At 38.0% G+C, this 20,405-nt stretch overlaps 1 protein-coding gene across 3 annotated transcripts in view; it reads left to right on the top strand.

Annotated features, from left to right (window-relative positions):
- The window catches only part of NPAS3 (neuronal PAS domain protein 3), an 850,571-nt gene that overhangs the window by 714,306 nt on the left and 115,860 nt on the right, over positions 1-20,405 (top strand). For all 3 annotated transcript variants that reach the window (XM_053928867.2, XM_053928868.2, XM_053928866.2), the window contains exon 5: positions 13,540-13,714. In XM_053928867.2, coding sequence (XP_053784842.1) covers positions 13,540-13,714 — 175 coding nt within the window. The remainder of the gene's footprint in view (positions 1-13,539; positions 13,715-20,405) is intronic.

Raw genomic sequence — 20,405 nt, 5'->3', positions numbered from 1 at the left:
GTGTCAGTTGGGCAGGATCCTCCTTTTGTTTTACTTTCTCTTAACCAGAAAGATCTTTAGAGGTTTACTGCCAAATTATTGGGTTGGCCAAAAAGTCCGTTTAGGGTTTTTTTCTGTAAAATAAAAGACACATTTTTCATTTCCACCAATAATTTTATTGATTTGGACATTTTGACTATGTTGGCTATCTCCCCCTGTTGGCTTCTAGTGAGTAGAGGCCAGGGGTGCTGCTAAACACCTCCCAAAGCATAAGACAGCCCCACAGCAAAGAATGATTTAGACAAAACGTCAACAGTTCCAAGAAACTTCACAAACCACTTTGACACATTCAGTCACAGCACCTTCTCCATACGCTGCACAAAACGTTTGTGTTTCAGTTGTGTTTTTACCTTTCTTGAAATAAGAAAGCATAATATGATGAAAATTTACTTATTTTCTTCCAGCCTCAATATTAAAATGGCTACACAAAAATTCACCAATTCTGATGTTTTTTTAAATGCACACTGATATGACAGCTGTCACAATACAATCTAACAAAATTGTTTCTAATAAAGTTAAAGACAACTAAGCACTGTTAGAGCCATCATATGGAAAAAACTAAATGACCTTTTGGGCCAACCCATTATCTTTGTTAAGGCTGCCTGGTTTTGTTATTTCTTGTTCATCTCCCACTTAAACACTGTGGCATAGCCCCTGGTGAGGGCTGATGGTGCTAATTTCACATTACAGAGTAGCCCCTTTAGAAACAGTCAGGAATAGCTAATTGTATTATTGGTGTGCATTTTATTGTTATTTATTATTTTGTTATTATTTATTGTTATTGGATAAACATAGTCAAAGTTTTAGTTTCACCAAGACTAGAATAAACGAAAATACTCTAACTTTCAAAAAGCAAATGGAAAAGTCAACCCATAATTATTATTGTTTTCCTTATCCATTTACCTTCCTTTAAAATAAAAGGTCTGTTCAGAATCAGAGAAAGATTTAAATTTTAATGTTATATTACAAGCATTTACTACTTTTTCTTGGTTACACGAGCATAAGGAAAAGGACAAAATTTCCTATGAGAATAACAAAAACAAACAAAACTTAAGATACATTGATACTGAAGGCTAGCTATGCATAATATGAATTTCAATGTGTATCTAGATTTAAATGGTGAATATTGGACCATGTAAAATTTGAGGATAATGGATTAACTATGCCAATATCAAGTATTTCATGTTGATTGGTCTCCTCACCACCAAGGTAATGAAGAAGCTTTGAGAGTGACATCCTACTATTCATTTGATCTTCAGAGAAGAGAGATTGACTTCAGTTAGTTTTAAGATTGTTAATGCTTCTTTCTTGGCATCATTTCACATTTTACTATGATGTAACCTTCAATTGCACCTTTTTCTCCTTTCCAGCACTGTGATAAATACTAAAAACTTGGCCTTTCCTTCCCTACAGACACTTTAAAACATCAAAATTATAGGAACCTTGTAAAGCAGAGTTTTAAAACGTTTTGATTTAGTCACTTTCACAAACCCCTGTGCTAATTTCCGTAATGTAATGTCCCTCAGCATTACAGCATTCTTTAGGCTCTTCCTTTAACAGGTATGTTTCATTATAGGAAGAGGATATTGATATATCAAAACTATTCTACCACAACTTCCATGATGCGGGGTATTGGAGAAATACTGGAACCATGATTATAAGAAAATGTGAAATACAATTTCCTAAGCAGAAAAAAAATGTGGGAGACTTCAAAGTCTGGATCTGTATTATATACAAACCATTTCTAGAAGTATTTAAATATGCTGAATTGGAATTGGAATCTCTGTAATGATCCATGGAATACCTTTGAATATTCAGCAATCAGTGTTGACTACTAATTGATCAATTCAATTATTGGGGATGATAGTCATATAGGCAGACATACCATTCCAAATAACTGTGCCTAGGTTTGAATCAGTATCTGCAATTGGTTTTTTATGTCCTCTTTTCTTTTCCATACTGCAGTAACTTGCCTTCTTTTTCCCTCTCTGAGAACTGAGAAATCCACTGGAATATCTTCTGACACTTCTTAATCGAAGTTCAGAACTGGTTATGCAGCATTCTCTTTAGATACTATGGTTGCATAGTCTCAAGTCGGGCATTCTAGGGGTTAGAAAGAAGTAGTTAAAAAAGAGATTACTTGGCCTTACTGATTCCCACATGAGTTGAAACGTATTTCCGAAGGTAAAATAAACGCACAATATGTTATGTTTTAGCTCATATTCTTCTGAGGGAAGATTCTGTTAATATATCTGTAAGAAGAGAGTGGATTCATTTTCTTATTTGATGACATTGAAAGGATTTTTCATTCTACCTCATCGTCCTGATATAGAACCTTTCTTTCGTCTTGTTTTACTAATTTATACACATATTTCTGTAACAGACCCAATGCTTTCATGCATTTTTCTTCAGATAAGTCAGCAAATACATAGAATGAGACAGAACAGTAAAGAACATCAAGTTTCTGTCAAAACAGTTCATAAATATTCAGGAGAGTTCTGCAATATGTAGGGAGTTATGAAGATGGTGTTAAGATACCAGTAAATCCAAAGAAAATCTATGCTAATCAAGCCATCACATCTTATTACACTTTATTCTTTTATCACTTTATTATCCCTCAATAATATAAATGTGACTACCAACACCCCCCCCCAGAAAAATCCTACAAATCATAACCTGCCATCGTGCGATAGAATTTCTGTCTTATCCTGGTCAGGATTTTCTAACCAGGATGTCAGGGCCTCTGGTAGATCCGAAAGACTAACCTGGAAGTTAGGTTTCCAAACTACTTACCACTAACCTACCCTTCCCTGGGGCATGACCTTCTGTCCAAAGGTTGATGTCGTCCCCTGTGGGAGTAGGGCCTTGCTGCAAAAGGCCTCCTGAAAAGGGCTTAACCCCGAGCATGTCCAGTCCTCTCAGTAATCTCAATGTCCTCAAAATTTTCTTAAAACTCAACATCTTACAAAAGTTGTAGGAAATTTGACCTTAAATGGCAGGTTTTGCATGACCTTTTTTTATGTGATTAAAAATGAACTTTGTGAAATTCCTAAAACTGAAAAAAAAAAATAAAGAAAAAAAACAGGTTTTATGATCTTTTTTTAAAAGGTATCCTCTAAAGTTGTTGCAATACAAAGATGACTAGCAATATCGCTGCCTGTTCATTTATACCAGACCCTTTCCATCAAAGGAGCACTGAAGTCAGTGATTTGAACTGTTAGTACATTGCTGTAGTTAAAAAGTATTTGCTCACCCCGGGGGGCCAAGCAAAGGCTATTGACATGCTTGCTTGATGTATGAAAAGACAAATTAGTGCCCCATCTTATCTACCAGCAGGGTACAATGACCTGACAAGGAAAAGTCAACTCAAACAACTGTATAATATATTAAATTTTTTTCTAGGAAACTTCAGTTACCAAATCAACTGTGTCTAGTGTGCAAATTGCACGCAAGCTAAGAGAATGTAAAATAAATTTGAGGAAGACCATGTGGTTTAGCTAGACTATGCAAGATGACATTAGTGGCTATGGTTTGTCTTGGAAGAATCTATGGTAGCGTTGAGTAGGGAACGGCAGAGAGAAAGGAGCTGAAACCAAAGTGTTTATTACTCATTGCCTATCTCCCCGCCCCTTACACATTCTCGACTGTTTTCTAACAAACAAGGCAGGGTGAGAGAGGAGTTTCTCTTTCAGTCACTCAGCTGGAGTGAAGGTGTGCAAGGAAAACGATTCAAAGGCCAGTGGGTCTGTTTCTTGAGTTTAATGAACAGACATGTTTCTTTGTTTGTTTTCACCACCATATAAAGTGACTGACTTTACTATAAAATAGAGAGCTTCTAACATTTGCTTAATATGCAGTTTGCACTAATCAAAAGAACACAATATTAGTGTGAAAGGGGAAGCTACACCTTTCCATTAAGTAGATCATATTTAAAGATTGAAGATTAGACAAATAATCAGTATAAAGTAGAGTTTCTCTAAATTTCTACTGTTGGGGATTTGATTTGAAGGGATAGTTTAGAAGTAAAGATGTTTATGAAATGTGAAAATTCAGATAATAATGCCATAAATAATATAAATGAACTAATCTAATCTTGTCCAGATCAAGCACAGATAAAGCAGATTGTTTTTCGGCCTAAATACCCATTTTTTATTCATTCAGCAAACATTTATGTTAGACCTACTATGTAGAAGACACTAGTTCTAATTCTCATTGAGCAAAAGTTTAGGAAGAGCTGATCACTGTGAATTTGAAGGTACCAATAACTCTAGGAGTATTGGAGTGAAGCTCTGTTAACGTTTCCTATTTCAAACTGACATGAAGTGATGTCTGCTCACCAAGTAAAAGCATCCCTAGTCTTGGTTTCTGCAGTCTATTCGGAGGCACAAAATTTAGAGGCAGGTAAGTTCTAAGTCTGTCTTACCTAGTCAATCTTCATAAGAGAAAGAAGAACCTGAATACAAAATAAGTCAGTATTTGGTTTAAAGTCTGCTTGACTCAATCTACCAGCTCTCAGGTAGACAAGGAGCCAGACAGGCTGAGCAGGGACCCCTGAGCGACTCTATCCTTTTTTCCTTTTTTAAGTTTTTAAATTATAGTTGATATACAATATTATATTAGTTTCAGATGTACAGCATAGTAAGTAGACATTTATATATCTTACAAAGTGATCATGGTGGAGTAATATTCCATTTTATATAAGTACCACTTCTTTAAAAAAAATGTTTTTAATTGATTCCAGAGAGAGGGGAAGGGAAGGAGAAAGAAAGGAAGAGAAACGTCAGTGCAAGAGAGAAACCTACCGGTTGCCTCTTGCACACGCCCAACTAGGGACCAAACCTGCAGCTCAGGCATGTGGTCTGACCAGAAATTGAACCCATGACCTTTGTGTTTGCGGGACAATGCCCAACCAACTGAGACATGCTGGCCAGGTCGAGTACCACTTCTCCATCTTCTCCTCTATTGATGGACACTTAGGTTGCTTCCATGTCTTGGCTGTTGTAAATAATGCTGCAGTGAGCATAGGATATTGGGTTTCTTCAGATAAACACCCAGAAGTGGGATAATGGGTCATATGCTAGTTTTAATTTTAATTTTTTACTTCTATTTTTAACTTCCATACTGTAGTGGCTGTAAGAATTTGTAATCCCACCAACAGTGCACAAAAGCGCCCTTTTCTCCACATCCTTGCCAACACTTGTTTGTCAATTTATTAATAATAGCCATTGTGACAGTTGTGAGGTGATATGTCATTGTGGTTTTATTTTGTATTTTCCTGATGGTTAGTGATGTTCAGCATTTTTTCGTTTGTCTATTAGCCATCTGACTGTCCTCTTTAGAGAAATACCTATTTAGGACCATTTTCCGTTTTTAAATTGGTTTCTTTAGGCTTTTTGTTTGTTTGTTTGTTAAGTTGTATGAGTTCTGTATATACTTTGTATATTAACCTTTTATCGGATGTATCGTTGGCGAATATCTTCTCCCATTCGGTAGGTTGTCTTTTCATTTTGTTGATAGTTCCCTTCATTGTGCAAAAACTTTTTAGTTTGATGTAGTCCTATTTGCTTATTTTTTCTTTTGTTTCCGTTGCCTGAGAAACATACTCAAAAAGATATTAATAAGAACAATATGAAAGAGTTTACTGCCTATGCTTTCTTCTAGAAGTTTATGGTTTTGAATCTTACATTTACATCTTTAAGTCATTTTGAGTTTATTCTTGTATGTGGTGTAAGAGAGTGGTCTAGTTTCATTTTTGGCATGTATCCATCCACTTTTCCCAATACCATTTATTGAAGAGATGGTCTTTACCTCATTGTATATTCTTGCCTTCTTAGTCGTAGATTAATTGGCCACATAGTTGTCAGTTTACTTCTAGGCTCTCTATTCTGTCCCACGGACCGATGTGCCTGTTTTTATGCCATTACCATGCTGTTGTAATTACTGTACCTTGTCGTGCACTTTGACATCGGGTAGCATGGTAACTCTGACTGTTCTTCTTTCAAGATTTCTTTGGCTAATTCATGGTCTCTGTGGTTCCATGTAAATTTTAGGGTTATTTGTTCTAGTTCTGTAAAAAATACTGTTGGTGTTTTGATAGGGATTCCATTGAATCTACAGATTGCTTTGGGTAGTATGGACATTTAATGATGTTAATTCTTCCATCTGTGAACACAGTATGTGCTTCCCTTTATTTGTATTTTCTTCAATTTCTTTTTTCAATGACTTATAATTTTCCAAGTACTTATCTTTTACTTTCTTGGTTGAATTTGCTGTGTATTTTATATTTCTTGATGTCAATGTACATAGGATTGTTTTTTTAAATTTATCCTTCTGAGAGTTCATTGTGGGTATATAAAATGTAATTAATTTCTGGATATTAATTTTGTATCTTATATACATACAGATAGCTCGTTGATGTTTCTCTCCATTCCTTACTCTCTCTCTAAAAAAAAAAAAAAATTGTATCCTGCTGCCTTACTGAGTTCACTTATCAGTTATAGTGGTTTCCTTGTGGAATCTTACATTTCTCTGTATACTACAGTATCATGTCATCTGCAATTAATGACAGTTATATTTCTTCCTTTTTAATCTTGATCCTTTTTATTGCTATTTCTGTCCGATTGCTGTGTGTAGGACTTTCAGTACTGTGTTGAGTGAAAGTGGTGAAAATGGGCATCCTTGTCTTATTCCTGATCTTGAAAAAACTTTCAGCATTTCACAATTGAGTATGATATTAGCTGTGTGTTTGTCATATATGGTCTTTATTATGTTGAGGTATGTTTTCTCTATCCCCACTTTGCTGAGAGTTTTTAACATAAATGGATGTTGGATCTTGTCAAATGCTTTTTATGCATTGATATGATTAATATGACTTTTATCCTTCATGTTGTTTATATGTTGTATCACATTGATTGATTTGTGTATATTGAATTAACCTTGTATCCCAGAAATAAATCCAATTTGATCAAGGTGTATGATCCTTTTAATGTATTTCTGGATTTGGTTTGCTAATATTATCTTGATGATTTTTGCATCTATGTTCATTAGGATATTGGCCTATAATTTTCTTTTTTCTCTTTGTAATGTCTCAGTCTGGTTTTGGAAGCAGGATAATGCTAGCCCTGTAAAATTAGCTTGGAGTCTTTCCTCCTCTTCGACTTTTTAGCATAGTTTGAGGATAGATGTTTGATTCTCCTTTGAATATTTGGTAAAATTTACCTATGTAGCTATCTGGTCCAAGAATTTTATTTGTTAGAAGATTTTGATTACTGATTCTATTTTTTTAGTAGTTATTGGTCTGTTCAGATTTTCTGTTTCTTCTTGATTCAGTCTTGGAAGACTTTATGTTTCTAGGAACTTATCCATTTCTTCAGATTTGTCCATTGTTGGCACATAACTAATATTTTCTTATAATCCTTTATATTTCTTTGGTGTCATTTGCCACTTCTCCTATATCATTTCTGATTTTATTTGGGTGATGACCCTGGTTAAAGTATTATCAATTTGTGTATCTTTTCAAAGAACAAGCTCTTGGCTTCGTGTGTGTATGTGTATGTGAATCCTCATTCTTCTTTTTCTAGTTGCTTTAGGTGTAAGGTTAACTTGTTTGATATTTTTCTGGTTCTTTGTGGTAGGCCTATATTGCTATAAATTTCCCTCTTAAAACTACTTTGGCTGTGTGCCATATATTTTCTTTTGTGTCACTGTGTTTTCATTCATCTCAAGGTATCTTATGACTTATTCTTTAATCATACTGTTAACCCATTGTTAAATCCATCTGGTCTGAAGTATCATTTAAGACAGCTGTCTCTTTGTTGATTTTCTATCTGGATGAGCTATCTATTGATGTCACCAGGGTATTCAAGTCCCTTCCTATTACTATATTACTGTCAACATCTTCTTCCATGTCTGTCAGCATTTGCTTTATGTATTTATGTGCTGCTACATGGTATGTGTGAATGTTTATAAGGGTTATATATACTCACATTGAATCGATCTTTTTATCATTATGTAATGTCCTTCTTTGTCTCATTACACCTTTGTTTTAAAGTCCATTTAGTCTTAAGTATTACCTCCCCAACTTATTTTTGTTTTCATTTGCATGAAATATCTTTTTCTATCCCTTTATTTTTAGTCTGTGTGTCTTTCTTTTCTTTTTTCTTTTACATTTTTATTATATTTTTCTATTACCATTTAGTCCCTTTATACCCTCTTCCCCCCGCAATAACACACTGTTGTCCATGTCCATGAATCCTTTTCCCTTTTTGTTCAATCCCTCTACCCCCACACTCTACCCTCCCACCCTTAACTGTCATCCAGCTCTCTGTCTACTAGTCTGTCTCTATTTTCCTTGTTAGTTCAATTTGTTCATTAGATTCCACATATGAGTGAAATCATATGGTATTTGTCTTTCTCTGACTGGCTTATTTCACTTAGTATAATGTTCTCCAGGTCCATCCATACTGTTGCAAAGTGTAAAACTTTCTTCTTTTTTATGGCCAAGTAGCATGCCACTATGTAAATGACCTATAGTTGTTTTATCCACTCATCTACTGATGGACACTTGGGCTGCTTCCATATCTTGACGATTGCAAATAATGCTGCAATGAACATAGGGGTGCTTACGTTCTTCCAAATTAATGTTTTGGGTTTCTTTGGATATATTCCAAAGAGTGGGATTGCTGGGTCAAAAGGTAGATCCATTTTTAATTTTTTGAGGCATCTCCATACTGCTTCCCACACTGGCTTTAGCAATCTCCACATCCTTGCCAGCAAATGTTGTTTATTTATTGATCATAGCCATCTGACAGGTGTAAAATGGTATCTCATTGTGGTTTTAATTTCCATTTCTCTGATGATTAGTGACATTGACCATCTTTTCATATGTCCGTCGGTCATGTGTATGTCTTCTTTGAAGAAGTGTCTATTCAGGTCCTTTGCCCATTTTTTAATTGGGTTTTTTTTTTGTTTGTTTTTTAGTGTTGAGTTTTTTAAGTACTTTATAAATTTTCGGTATTAACCCCTTATCAGATGTATCAGTGAATATGTTCTCCCATTCTGTGGGTTTGGTCTTTTCATTTTGTTGATGTTTTCCTTTGCTGCGCAAAAACTTTTTAGTTTGAGGTAGTCCCATTTGTTTTGTTCTTTTTTCTTGGTTTCCATAACCTGGGGAGATAGACATAGTAAAATATCACTGCAAGCGATGTCCAAGATTTTGCCAGGCTAAAAATGGGCTGTGTGTGTCTTTGGATCTCAAATGGGTCTGTCGTGGACAGCATCTGTATGGATATTCATTGTTCTATCCATTCAGCCACCCTATATCTTTTGATTGGCACAAATAATCCATTTACATTAAAGTAATTAGTGATAGGTATGTAGTTATTGCCATTTTACTATTCATAAATTAATCTTTTTTTCTTAAAGTTCCGTTAACATTTTTTTTTAGTAAGTTTGGTGATGATGAGCTCCTTCAGTTTTCTCTTGTCTGGGAAGCTCTTTATCTTTCTTTCCATTCTAAATGATAGCCTTTCTGGGGAGAGTAATCTCAGTTATAGGTCCTTGCTTTTTATCATTCTGAATATTTTGTGCCAGTCCTTTCTAACCTGTGAAGTATTGTTCAGAAATCAGCTGACAGTCTTATGGGAGCTCCCTTGTAGGTAACTAACTGCTTTTTCTTGTTGCTTTTAACATTCTCTCTCTGTCTTCAATCTTTAGCATTTTGATTATTATGTTTCTTGGTGTGGGCCTCTTTGGGTTCATCTTGTTTGGGACTCAGTGCTTCCTAGACTTGTATGTTTATTTCCTTCACCAATTTAAGGAAATTTTTCAGTCATTGTTTCTTCAAATACATTTCAATCCCTTGCTCTGTCTCTTCTACTTCTGGTACCCTATGATTTTCACATTGTTCTAGAGCTCCCTTAAACTTTCCTCATTTTATTAAAACTCTTTTTTCTTTTTACTGTTTTAAGTGGGTGTTTTCCACTACCTTGTCTTCCCAATTGCTGATTTGATCATCTGCTTCATCAAATTTGCCATTGATTCCATCTAATGTATTCATTTCAGTTATGATAGTTTTCATTTCTGACTGGTTCTTTTTTGTGTTTGCTGACTCTTTGTTGAAGTTTTCACTGAGTTAATCTATTCTTCCTCTAAGTTCGTTGAGCATCCTTATAATCAGTGTTTTCAACTCCGTATCTGGCAGATTGCTTGTCTCCATTTTGTTTAGCTCTTTTTCTGGAGTTTTGCTCTGTTCTTTCATTTGAAACATGTTTTTTCTTTTGTTTTGTTTTGTTTTTGCCCCCTCATTTTGGCTGCCTCCCTGGGTTTTTTTCTATGTATTATGTAGATCTGCTATGCCTCTCAGTTTTGGCAGAATGGTCTTATGTGGTAGGTGTCCTGTGGGGCCTAGTACTTTGTCTACCTGATCACCTGAGCTGGGTATTCCAGGTGTGTTACTTGTGTGCACTGCGTGTGCGTTCCTGTTATAGTTGATACCTGATTGCTGTTGGCATCTCAGGAGGTAGGATTGACCTTCAGGCTGACTGGCTATGAGACCTGACTACAGCGGAGAGGTGTGCAGGGAATGATCCCATATTGCAGGAGCCACTAGTGAGTCTCTGGTGCCAGCTGAGCTCACCCTCCAGGTGTGGCATTTGTGGAGCCGATTGGGCGGTGCTCTGGTATGTAGTGGTAGGCTGCTGCTAGCATTGTTATTGGTGGTAGTTGAGGTTCTAAGCACACGTCACCTCTGCTGCACCCGCTGCTGACTAAAGTGATGTCCCAAAGTGACCACACAAACCCTAAGAACTCACCAAAGTCAAACAGGAATATGTGTGGCTGTGTGTCACCCATTCTTACCCACCAAACAGCATCAACGACAGCAGGCATTTTTGTACTGCTTATTCCTCACGAAGTGATTTCCTGTGCATGGTTTCATTGGGCTTGCAAAATTAGGCTTTGAGGAAGGTAAAGCAAGTTTTGTTTTCATCTCAGCTCCCAGGCTGCTGCCTTGCATTGTTCCCATGGAGTGACAGCCCAGGGGATGCCACCCACATAGTGTGCACCCCTCCTCCAGAGTCCTGCAGAGTGGCAATACTGCCCCCTTTCAGAATAGGAAATTGAAGCCCAGACAGGCTACATGAGTTGCTGAAGTCACACAACAGAGGAGAAAAAGATTCTGATTTCCAAGTCAGGTTATGACTGAGTATTTTGTGCTTTTCCACACACCATGTGACCTTGACTACAATCATCATAAAGATTGTGATAGGGTGTAGTTCTCAGTGCCAACCTTTCCACCCAATATTAGGCTTTGGGGTATCTGGACCTTAGGACCCTGCAAGATCATTGGAGGGGAAATTCCTCACTGTGCAGTAGTGTGCTGTGGCACATTGTGGCTCAGTCTTGTCCTGGATGTGCTACACTCGGGACGTTATTTTGTGGAGAGGAAATGCCTGCACATCCAAGCCAACCAAGCTGTGGAGATAGTGACCTACTCTTCCTCTCCATAAGACAGGCTTACATGAATATTCAATGACCAGGACCTCTAAGACTCTATTGTGTATCCCACCTGTGTTGTCATCTTATCGCAATCTGTGCTCTGTGCAAAAAGCTACAATTCAGTATTAAAGAAACACTCAGAGTTTGAGAAAAGTGACAGAAATATTTATTAAAGTAGTACACTTGGAGTCCATGCAAAATGAGAGTACGTCCTTCATATTCACTAATCCCCAAACAAAATAACCATCAAGAAATATTAAAACACACATTTTATTAGTTTCATTTCATTTCCTAATTGCTCAAAGTCAGCTTACCCATTTACTGCTGTGTGAAATGCTTAGAGGCAAGGCGCACATTAAAGGGATTATTTCCATGTAATCCCTCCCTCCCAGAGGGTAGGAACTGATCACTTATGAATTCTGATTTACACTCTATAACAATATCAAATGGAGGAAATAGTTATTGTAAAATGATAGAGTCAGTAGTAGGGTAATACAGTAGGAGAGTGTAATTTAATAGCAGAGAGAAAGTGCCTCATTTTCGGTAAAAGTTATACGAGCCCTTTTCAGGAACAGCTATTAACCAAACTGAATTTAGCCTCCCATTTTTCTGGCTATACCCTTGTTAATTGATACATGTTGAAGATGTGTAGCCTGTTAAGATTTTAATCAAATGGCCTCTGGGAGTAGATGTGATCATTTTGCTGGGACTTGGGGATACTGATTGCTCTCTGGGTATTAGGCTCCCTGTGACAGCCTTCCTTCTTGACAGGAAAAAGAATGCAAGCACTCAGGAGGAATTTGGAGGGATGATGCAAATTTCACAGGGAAGGCAGATATACAGGCAGAGGTTTTAGGTAAATATCTACCAAGAAACTTATGGGAACTTCTCGCCATTTCTGTGGTACATCATAGCTGGCCTGAAACCATTAAGAACACCAGAGGACTGGGAAATGCATTAGTGACCCAGGAAAGAGCATTTACTTGTTCCCTGGCTGATACATCTCTCCCTGTCATAGTACCTATAACCCAAGTACACTATTTCAGGAGCATTATTGCTATTCTTGGAAGGAGGTAAGAGTTATAGCATCAGAAGAGTACAGAGGTAAAGCCAATCCTTGTCAGCCACGTCCACCTCCTTAGACAGCACGGCACCCAGCTGTGGGCCATGCCAGACACACCTCTGAACTAGGCCGTGCCTCCACTTCAGGCCGACCCCCCTCTGATATTTCATGTTCATTCTCTACCTCTACAGTCAGCCTAATACGAAGAGTATACAAAATAAAACATTTTTAAAGCCCTCAAGGAGATGTGTACCATGAATTTTATTAGATTGAAGGCAAAACAAGCTGATACCAGCAGAAAAACAAAATAGCTGCTTCAGACCCCAGCTGACCTCTTTTGCATGGAAAATTCTCCATATGATTACAGAGCTAATGAGTAATATTTAATGAAAACATTATGCCTTTGCATATATTTGCAAGCAGCACTTCTTCCATTTACATTTACATAAAAATAAGCTGGTACATATAAATACGCATCTTGAAAACCTGTGTGCTTTAAAGAAAATACTCATCTGCTATCTCTGGCTATTTCTATCCAAAGCCCAAACTTCTCAATGAGAAAACTGTAGAATTCAGTCAATCATCCGGTTGACACCAAACATGAAAGCATTTGATGATGCGTGGATAAAAGAGCTGAGCTCCAGGCAGACTCATCCACATTTCACAGAGTGTGTTGGCTTTATGCAAACAACAGTGTATGAGAAAAAAACTGGCCTAAACAATTGCTAAATAAATACATGTGAAAAAATCTTTCTCTTTCAATTTCAAGAATCCTTAAGCTTTTGAGTAAGAATAAAGACTCAGAACCAGGATTGTTTCTTGGGGCTGGGTGTATTTCCTTGTATATTTCCTTTTCTGCTCAGAATCTGAATCACAGTTGTGCTGAATATGGAAATGAAAGCCTGTGACACCTCTCTTTCCTACTCTCTCTTCCCCTGTAGGTGGAGCTGACAGGCAGCAGCGTCTTTGACTATGTCCACCCTGGGGACCACGTGGAAATGGCAGAGCAGCTGGGCATGAAGCTCCCACCTGGGCGGGGTCTCCTCTCGCAGGGTACCACCGAGGACGGAGCCAGCTCAGCATCTTCCTCCTCCCAGTCAGAGACCCCTGAGCCAGGTGGGAATTGCAATCCCAACATGTGGGTCGGTGGGCAGGACCTTTGCCAATGATTTCACACAAGTTGCCAGTGTGAGGCGACTATAAATAGGTTTAATGGTATTTAACAATTCCATGCAGCTTCCTGTCCCATGCAGTAATTAAATAAGGAAGAGATTTGAAAATAAGGAGACATTTTAATAAGTATAATCCAAAGATCTAATTTCAGTTGAACAATAGATATAAAAGGTACTATTTCCTTTAGTTTCTCTGTCAAATTACTGGACAGAAAAGGTTCAGATTTGGAAAGCCCTCTTCCTTTTATTGTTTCCATGGCTAAATGTATTGCATTTAGTTATTATGCAGCAAAATCTATGGCAGAGACTTTTGAATATGAGCTTGCAGAGAATTAAAAGTATTACAGAGTAGCAGAAATCTCGATTCCTTTTTTTTTTTTTTTAAGTATCAGAAGGTACTTGAAAGATGTGAACAGATAAATTAAGGCTAAAAAGAAAACAGAAATGGCTACATTTTAAACTGCCTTTCTACCCTCAGTATTTAATTAGATCAATTGTATAGAGGAATGAACAGAGGTGACATTCCTCATTGGGATTCCTTCCAGGACTCTTATAGACTTTGCATTCAGAATGTTCCCATTTTCATTGTGTTGTACTGATGATAATTTAAGTATTAGGGGAAAATCCATTTATAAATTAAACAAAATGACTTGATATCCATCAGTCCCCTAGTTCATCAAGCTGTTCAAACACGGGGAAGATTGGCTGGTCGGCCTGGGTCTTCCGAGAGCGCTGGTAATTAGATCTGCGAAGGATTTATTCTTTGCTGATTGGGGCTTTAAATTAATTGAAGTTCCACATTTGTGGTTTTGTCCTTTTTGTACTTTTTTAGAGGAGATATTTCATATTCTTGTGTGGTGGAGTGCCTGGCCAAGCAGCACTGGTTTAAATGTTAATTTTTCTCATGAGAAGTTTAAGATTTTTAATGAATCAAGGCCTGATTTGAAGTGCAAAGTTTTATTTGCTTACTTAGGAAATTATTTTTGCCCTCTAAAGATGCTTGTACTTTACTTGACATGTTTTCAGATAGATGCCCAACACAAAAACATATTATAGAAATAAAAATGGGAAAAGTTGTCTATCTAAAGATTACTGTTAAAATAACTCTATATACTTCTAAAAAATAATTTGACTTGCTTAGAAATAATCACAGTGTATTCGCACACACAGAAGGGAAAAACATATTTACCCTTTCTGGAAGTAATTTAATTCCATCTGGAATCAATCCATGTTTCTTCATTCAAGTCACCTGTAGCTTGCGGGGCATCATCTGTATCATCAGTGAGCATCCTTCTCCAGTTAGCTCTGTGCATGAGGAAAGAAAGTATTTAAGACTACTCTTTACCTTTTTAAAAGGAAAATCTTTCTTTTTGGCGGGGGGCGGGGGGGGGGGGCGCTGTGCGGCTCATGTATTCTTATACTGTTGCTGACATTACTGAGTAGATGTGTCGGTGAGATCACTGGAAATGCTTTTGCAGCCATACCTGGGCATATTGGAGAAGGAGCGCATGAAAACAGTTTTCTGTTCTTTCCTGGTGGGGCTGGATTGGGGAACCTGGTTTGCTCATGACTCAAACACTGTGTGTGTAAGAATTCAAGTTTACAAACTTGATCTAAGGCCTTAGGAGACTGGACTTCGTTTCCCTGAATCACAAACTCTAAAGTTAATTAGAAATTTTAACAATCCTATAATCTGACCTCCAACCTGTGTAGCCACCCCTTTATAGCAAAACCAACAGACAACCTTTCAGTCTCTGCTGGAACGTCCTCCCGATGGGCAGGTACAGGGCTTCCCACTCCACTGGTGAGCAGCTCTAATAGAAAATTGTCCTCAATACAGAGCCAAAATCTACTTTGCTGTAACTTCTCCCCTATGATCTTCCCTCTAGGACCATATTTCAGATTTACTACTTCCTCCCCATCATAGCCTCTCAAATCTATGAAGTCAGACCCACCAAATGCTCCCTTCCCTCTGCCTTCCTTCCTTCCCAGGTCAGACAGCCCGAACTCCACAACCATCATTCAATGACATGCTCCTGAGACTCTCACCACCCCAGTCACCCTCCCCTGGCTGTGCTTCAGTTTGTTGGTGACCCTCTAACAACACAGTTGTAAGAAATGACTGCGACCCTCAGATGTATCCCGACGGGTACAAAGCAGAGGGACTGTCACCTTACTATACTTCTGTCAAGGCTACCTAAGGTTGAATGAAGTCTTCTGAGCAGCTAGTTTGCCTGCTGATTCATACTGAGCTTGATGTCTCCACAAACGCGTTAAGGGTGACTTGTCACTTAGAAGAGACTTTGATAGGGAGGAGAAAAATATCCATAATCTGTAAACCAGTTCTGCTAGGATATCCTAAGCTAGAGTCAAAACCAACAGTTTAAAGTTGAATATATGAACTCTGATAGACCCGATGCCTTCTCTGAAGCACCAAGTGTGCATAAAACAACTCCAGGTGCACTATGAGAACTTACTGAGATGAAAGTCTTTCCATCCTGGATTTTAGAATAACGTATTGCCTTTAAAGTTGCTCTGTCATTGAACTTTAAAGTGTGATTCAAATTTCATTTGGGCTTCTTACCCCAGCCTTCCTTGAGCCAAGCTAAGTAGTACAATCAAAAACTGCTTTCTACATTCCATAACAGCCTGGGCTTCTTTGCGACAGTCACCTACGAGGGTTTCTCTTCCTTGACGGAGAGTGTCTCCCCCACCATCAGAGAACGTTAAACTTACTTTGCTTTAAAAGTCTGTAGTGTGGGTCACTTTCAGCCTTGGTCTTGAAAAGGCAATTAGATTGACTGCTCAAATACCGAGAAGCAGGGCAGGGTGCTACCTTTAACTAAATATCTTCACTAATGCAGATCATGGCTCTAAGGGAATTACTTTAAAAGTTCACGTCAGGCACTACATCCCAAAGCTGCTTATGTTTCTTAAAAGCTGAAAGAATTTTAACAAGATTTCCTAATTCCTAATAACATGAAGGAACATTTTTGAAGACTGTTGTTTGTTGCATCATAATCTTTTAAACTCTGGTAAAACACAGATTCTTTTTTTAAATAGTAGTGTAATTTGGTTGGAAAAGGATAGCAATTATGACAATGAAGGGACTAGTAGGTATGAATTTTTTCGGAAGCCCTGATGTGTTCAGTGTAGCATCACTAAATGACTGAAATCTAAATAACATTTGGCATTATAATAAAAGGAAATAAGTGACTAAACCAGCCTAAGAGGCAAAATACTGCGCCATAATAGAAATTCTATGTCTTTGAACGGCCGGCCTTTGATTTTCTTGTCTTAAACAGTCTCCAGATAATGCAAGAAAAAAGAACTCTGTCAACTGGACAACTACCCCAAATAAATATTTTATATGTATGCACACTTATTAATAGTTTAGTAATAGGATATTTCTTTTAGGGAATCGTAAGGCATGTGTAAGAAAAATAAATAGGTGGCTTATGTAAAAAGTTCTGAAGTTCCAGGCACCTGTTTAGGGGTTGACCCCAGCGCTTTGTGGTCCTGGGGGCCCCTGACCATAAGTAGCGCAGAGCCTCTGGAAGGTGATGTCTGGATGTTTTAGTTTCTTTTTTTTTTTAATTTTTATTGTTATTCAATTACAGTTGTGTGCCTTTTCTCCCCATCCCTCCACCCCACCCCAGCTGAAACCCCCTCCCTCCCCCACCTCCACCCTCCCCCTTTATTTGGTCCATGTGTCCTTTAAAGTAGTTCCTGTAATCCCCCCTCCCCACTCCCCCCTGTCCATTGTTAGGTTGTTCTTAACTTCGATGTCTCTGGTTATATTTTGTTTCCTTTTTTCTTCTATTTATTATGTTCCAGTTAAAGGTGAGAACATATGGTATTTGTCCCTCACCATCTGGCTTATTTCACTTAACATAATGCTTTCCAGTTCCATCCATCCTGTTGCAAAGGGTATAAGCTCCTTCTTTCTCTCTGCTGCGTAGAATTCCATTGTGTAAATATACCATAGTTTTTGGATCCACTCGTTTGCTGATGGGCACTTAGGTTGCTTCCAGTACTTGGCTATTGTAAATTGTGCTGCTATGAACATTGGGGTGCACAGGTTCTTTTGGATTGGTGTTTCAGGGTTCTTAGGATATAATCCCAGCAGCGGAATTGCTGGGTCAAAAGGCAGTTACATTTTTAGTTTTCTGAGGAAATTCCATACTGTTTTCCACAGTGGCCTCACCAGTCTGCATTCCCACCAACAGATGTTTTGGTTTCTCTTCTTAGATCTGCGTGAATCTTTTCATTACTCCTAATGATTCTGTAATCTTGGGATTATGAGAGCTATCCTCATAATAAATTTCAATGCTGTATTTTTTAAATACTTGCTGCATAAAAAAGCAGCTCTTTTAAGAAATCCTGGAGGTCTTTTAAAATCTCCCTATTTTGAAAGCAAAGGGTAATATTAGGTTAGGTCATAAAATTGTTGTGTTTTACTCCCCCCTCCTTCTTAATAAAAACAGGTTGATTTTCATCAAGTGATAGAATTATTTCGTGCTTATTGTAAAAAATTCAGAGAATGCAGAAAACAAAAACCAAGCACCATGACATTACCCCCAAATGACCACTGTTCACATGTGTACACTCTTATGTCTACCCATCTGGATTTGTTTCTGTTCCTATATACATGCACAGTGATGTGGTGGGGCTGGTTTGTTTGGCTACATAAGATCATAACATCTGAGCAGCTAGTTTGCCTGAATGGAAATAATGTGCTTCTGGTGGCCTGCTTTTCCACTTAACCTCCCAGGCAGCTTTCCCCGTCATGTTCCTCACTTTAACATAAAATTTCCTCTCTGTCTCCAGTGGTTTGTTTCCCACTCGCTGACAATCAGCTCCCAGCTGCAGGACCACTGTCAGGTGTAACATGCCTGGGTCCTGCTTTGTAGGAAATTCAGCCAGGACATGAGGTTCCCGCAGCTTATTGAATGGGTGCAAGCTCACAGAGGGAGAAATCAATACCGCACCAGGATTTAGACAATTTAGCAAAATGTATGAGACAGTACTTTTGGTGAAGAGTAACTACAGCAGCGTGTTAACCATTTGTTGTCTAAAAATAGAGGTTATTGTGTTTTGTCTGAAGTTTCAGGCAGACCTAGCCTGTTATGGATGGAGAGGGAGGGGGGTGAAGATGATCACTGCAGTAGTATGATCTTTACGCCATTATGCCGACTTTATGTCCTGGATGTTTTGAAGGCAGGCAAAATTAAAGCAGTTGCGTGCTTGCCTGAATGGAAATAATCTGCATTTTCTACATATGCCTTTGTGCTACGGTAAATTTGTTCAGCTCCGGATTCCACAGGAACTCAATTCTCCTGAAATCATTAGACAATTTTCACAAGTGATATGATTAGAGGAACAAATGCATGTAAAAAATTATCTGATGTTCAGATCAATATTTTGTTTCAAAAACTGCTTAGATATGAGATACACTTGTACTTTTATGGGTGAATTACTTACCACCTAATATAGGGTTGTTGGGGTGTAGGGTTCTTTTTTTATTATTGGTTCGTTTCCTGTCAATGAACTGAATTTAGAAGTCAGGCAAGGGAAACCATCTTTCTAACCCCACGTCCAACCCCAGTCCCCAGACAGTGTGACTGTATCTACAGCACTTTCTGCTGTACTGCAAATGTCAAACAGAAGGTGTAATGGATTTAATATTAGTGCTGGCCAAGGTGTTGAGGGAGTTGTTAATAATGTCACTCCAGTTATTGATCTGAAGCCTTTAAAAATCAAAGAAAAGTGAGAGATCCCCTACTGGGGAAAGGCACACAGTGACTGGTTTTTATTGCCAATATATTTCTACATATAGAGTGGCAACTTTCTGGAATTATGTTATCACCATTAATCTCTGTGAGATTTTTGGAGTCATTATATGGTAAGATAATATCATGGAGACTGCTCTGCATGCTAATGCTAAAAGATATAAATAGTGTGGAAACTCCAGCCTTCAAGTTGTCAAATGATAGGAGGTTTATTAGCACTTGATTTATTCTTGATGACAATGTGGGGTCCACTGGAAGTGTAAAGTACAAACTGTATAGTCACCTGGATGAGCTGTCCTCTACTTTTGCCTTTTTAAAACTCTCATTACCAGCCGTAGTGACTCACTTGAGATAGAAATGAATTTTGTTCTTGTAGTAAGTGTACCTTTTCAGGAATCTGGTGATTCTTGAGTCTGAATGGCAGCTGGGATGCAATGAAATCCCTGCTTTCCATAGTCCCCAACAAATAAATGAAAATAAAATGTATAATTTATGCTGAGTGTTTATCAAACGGTAAACACACATTGAATTCTTTTCCATGTTCATATAACACAAGCAAAGAGAAATCCATCAGACAATGTCCCATGGTCATCTCGCATGGATTGAGTAGGCGGTGCCTCTCCATGGGGGCATGCTCACCATTTCCCCCGACTGGCCCGCCTCCTGCTAGTACCCATACTCTCGTGGGGGTCCCCACATCTAATGGTCAGAAAGCAGCCTGCACAAGCTTATATTTTCATAACCCAAAGAGATCATCAGCTAGACATAAACTCAGTTTTTATCCAAAACTTATAAATATGATTTCTTTTCCTTAGCTATGTCATTGTTAGTTTGAAATGAGAT

Source organism: Desmodus rotundus, chromosome 7 (genome assembly GCF_022682495.2).
Source record: "Desmodus rotundus isolate HL8 chromosome 7, HLdesRot8A.1, whole genome shotgun sequence".
Taxonomy (NCBI): Eukaryota; Metazoa; Chordata; class Mammalia; order Chiroptera; family Phyllostomidae; genus Desmodus; species Desmodus rotundus.
This window is presented reverse-complemented; position numbering and strand designations above follow the sequence as displayed.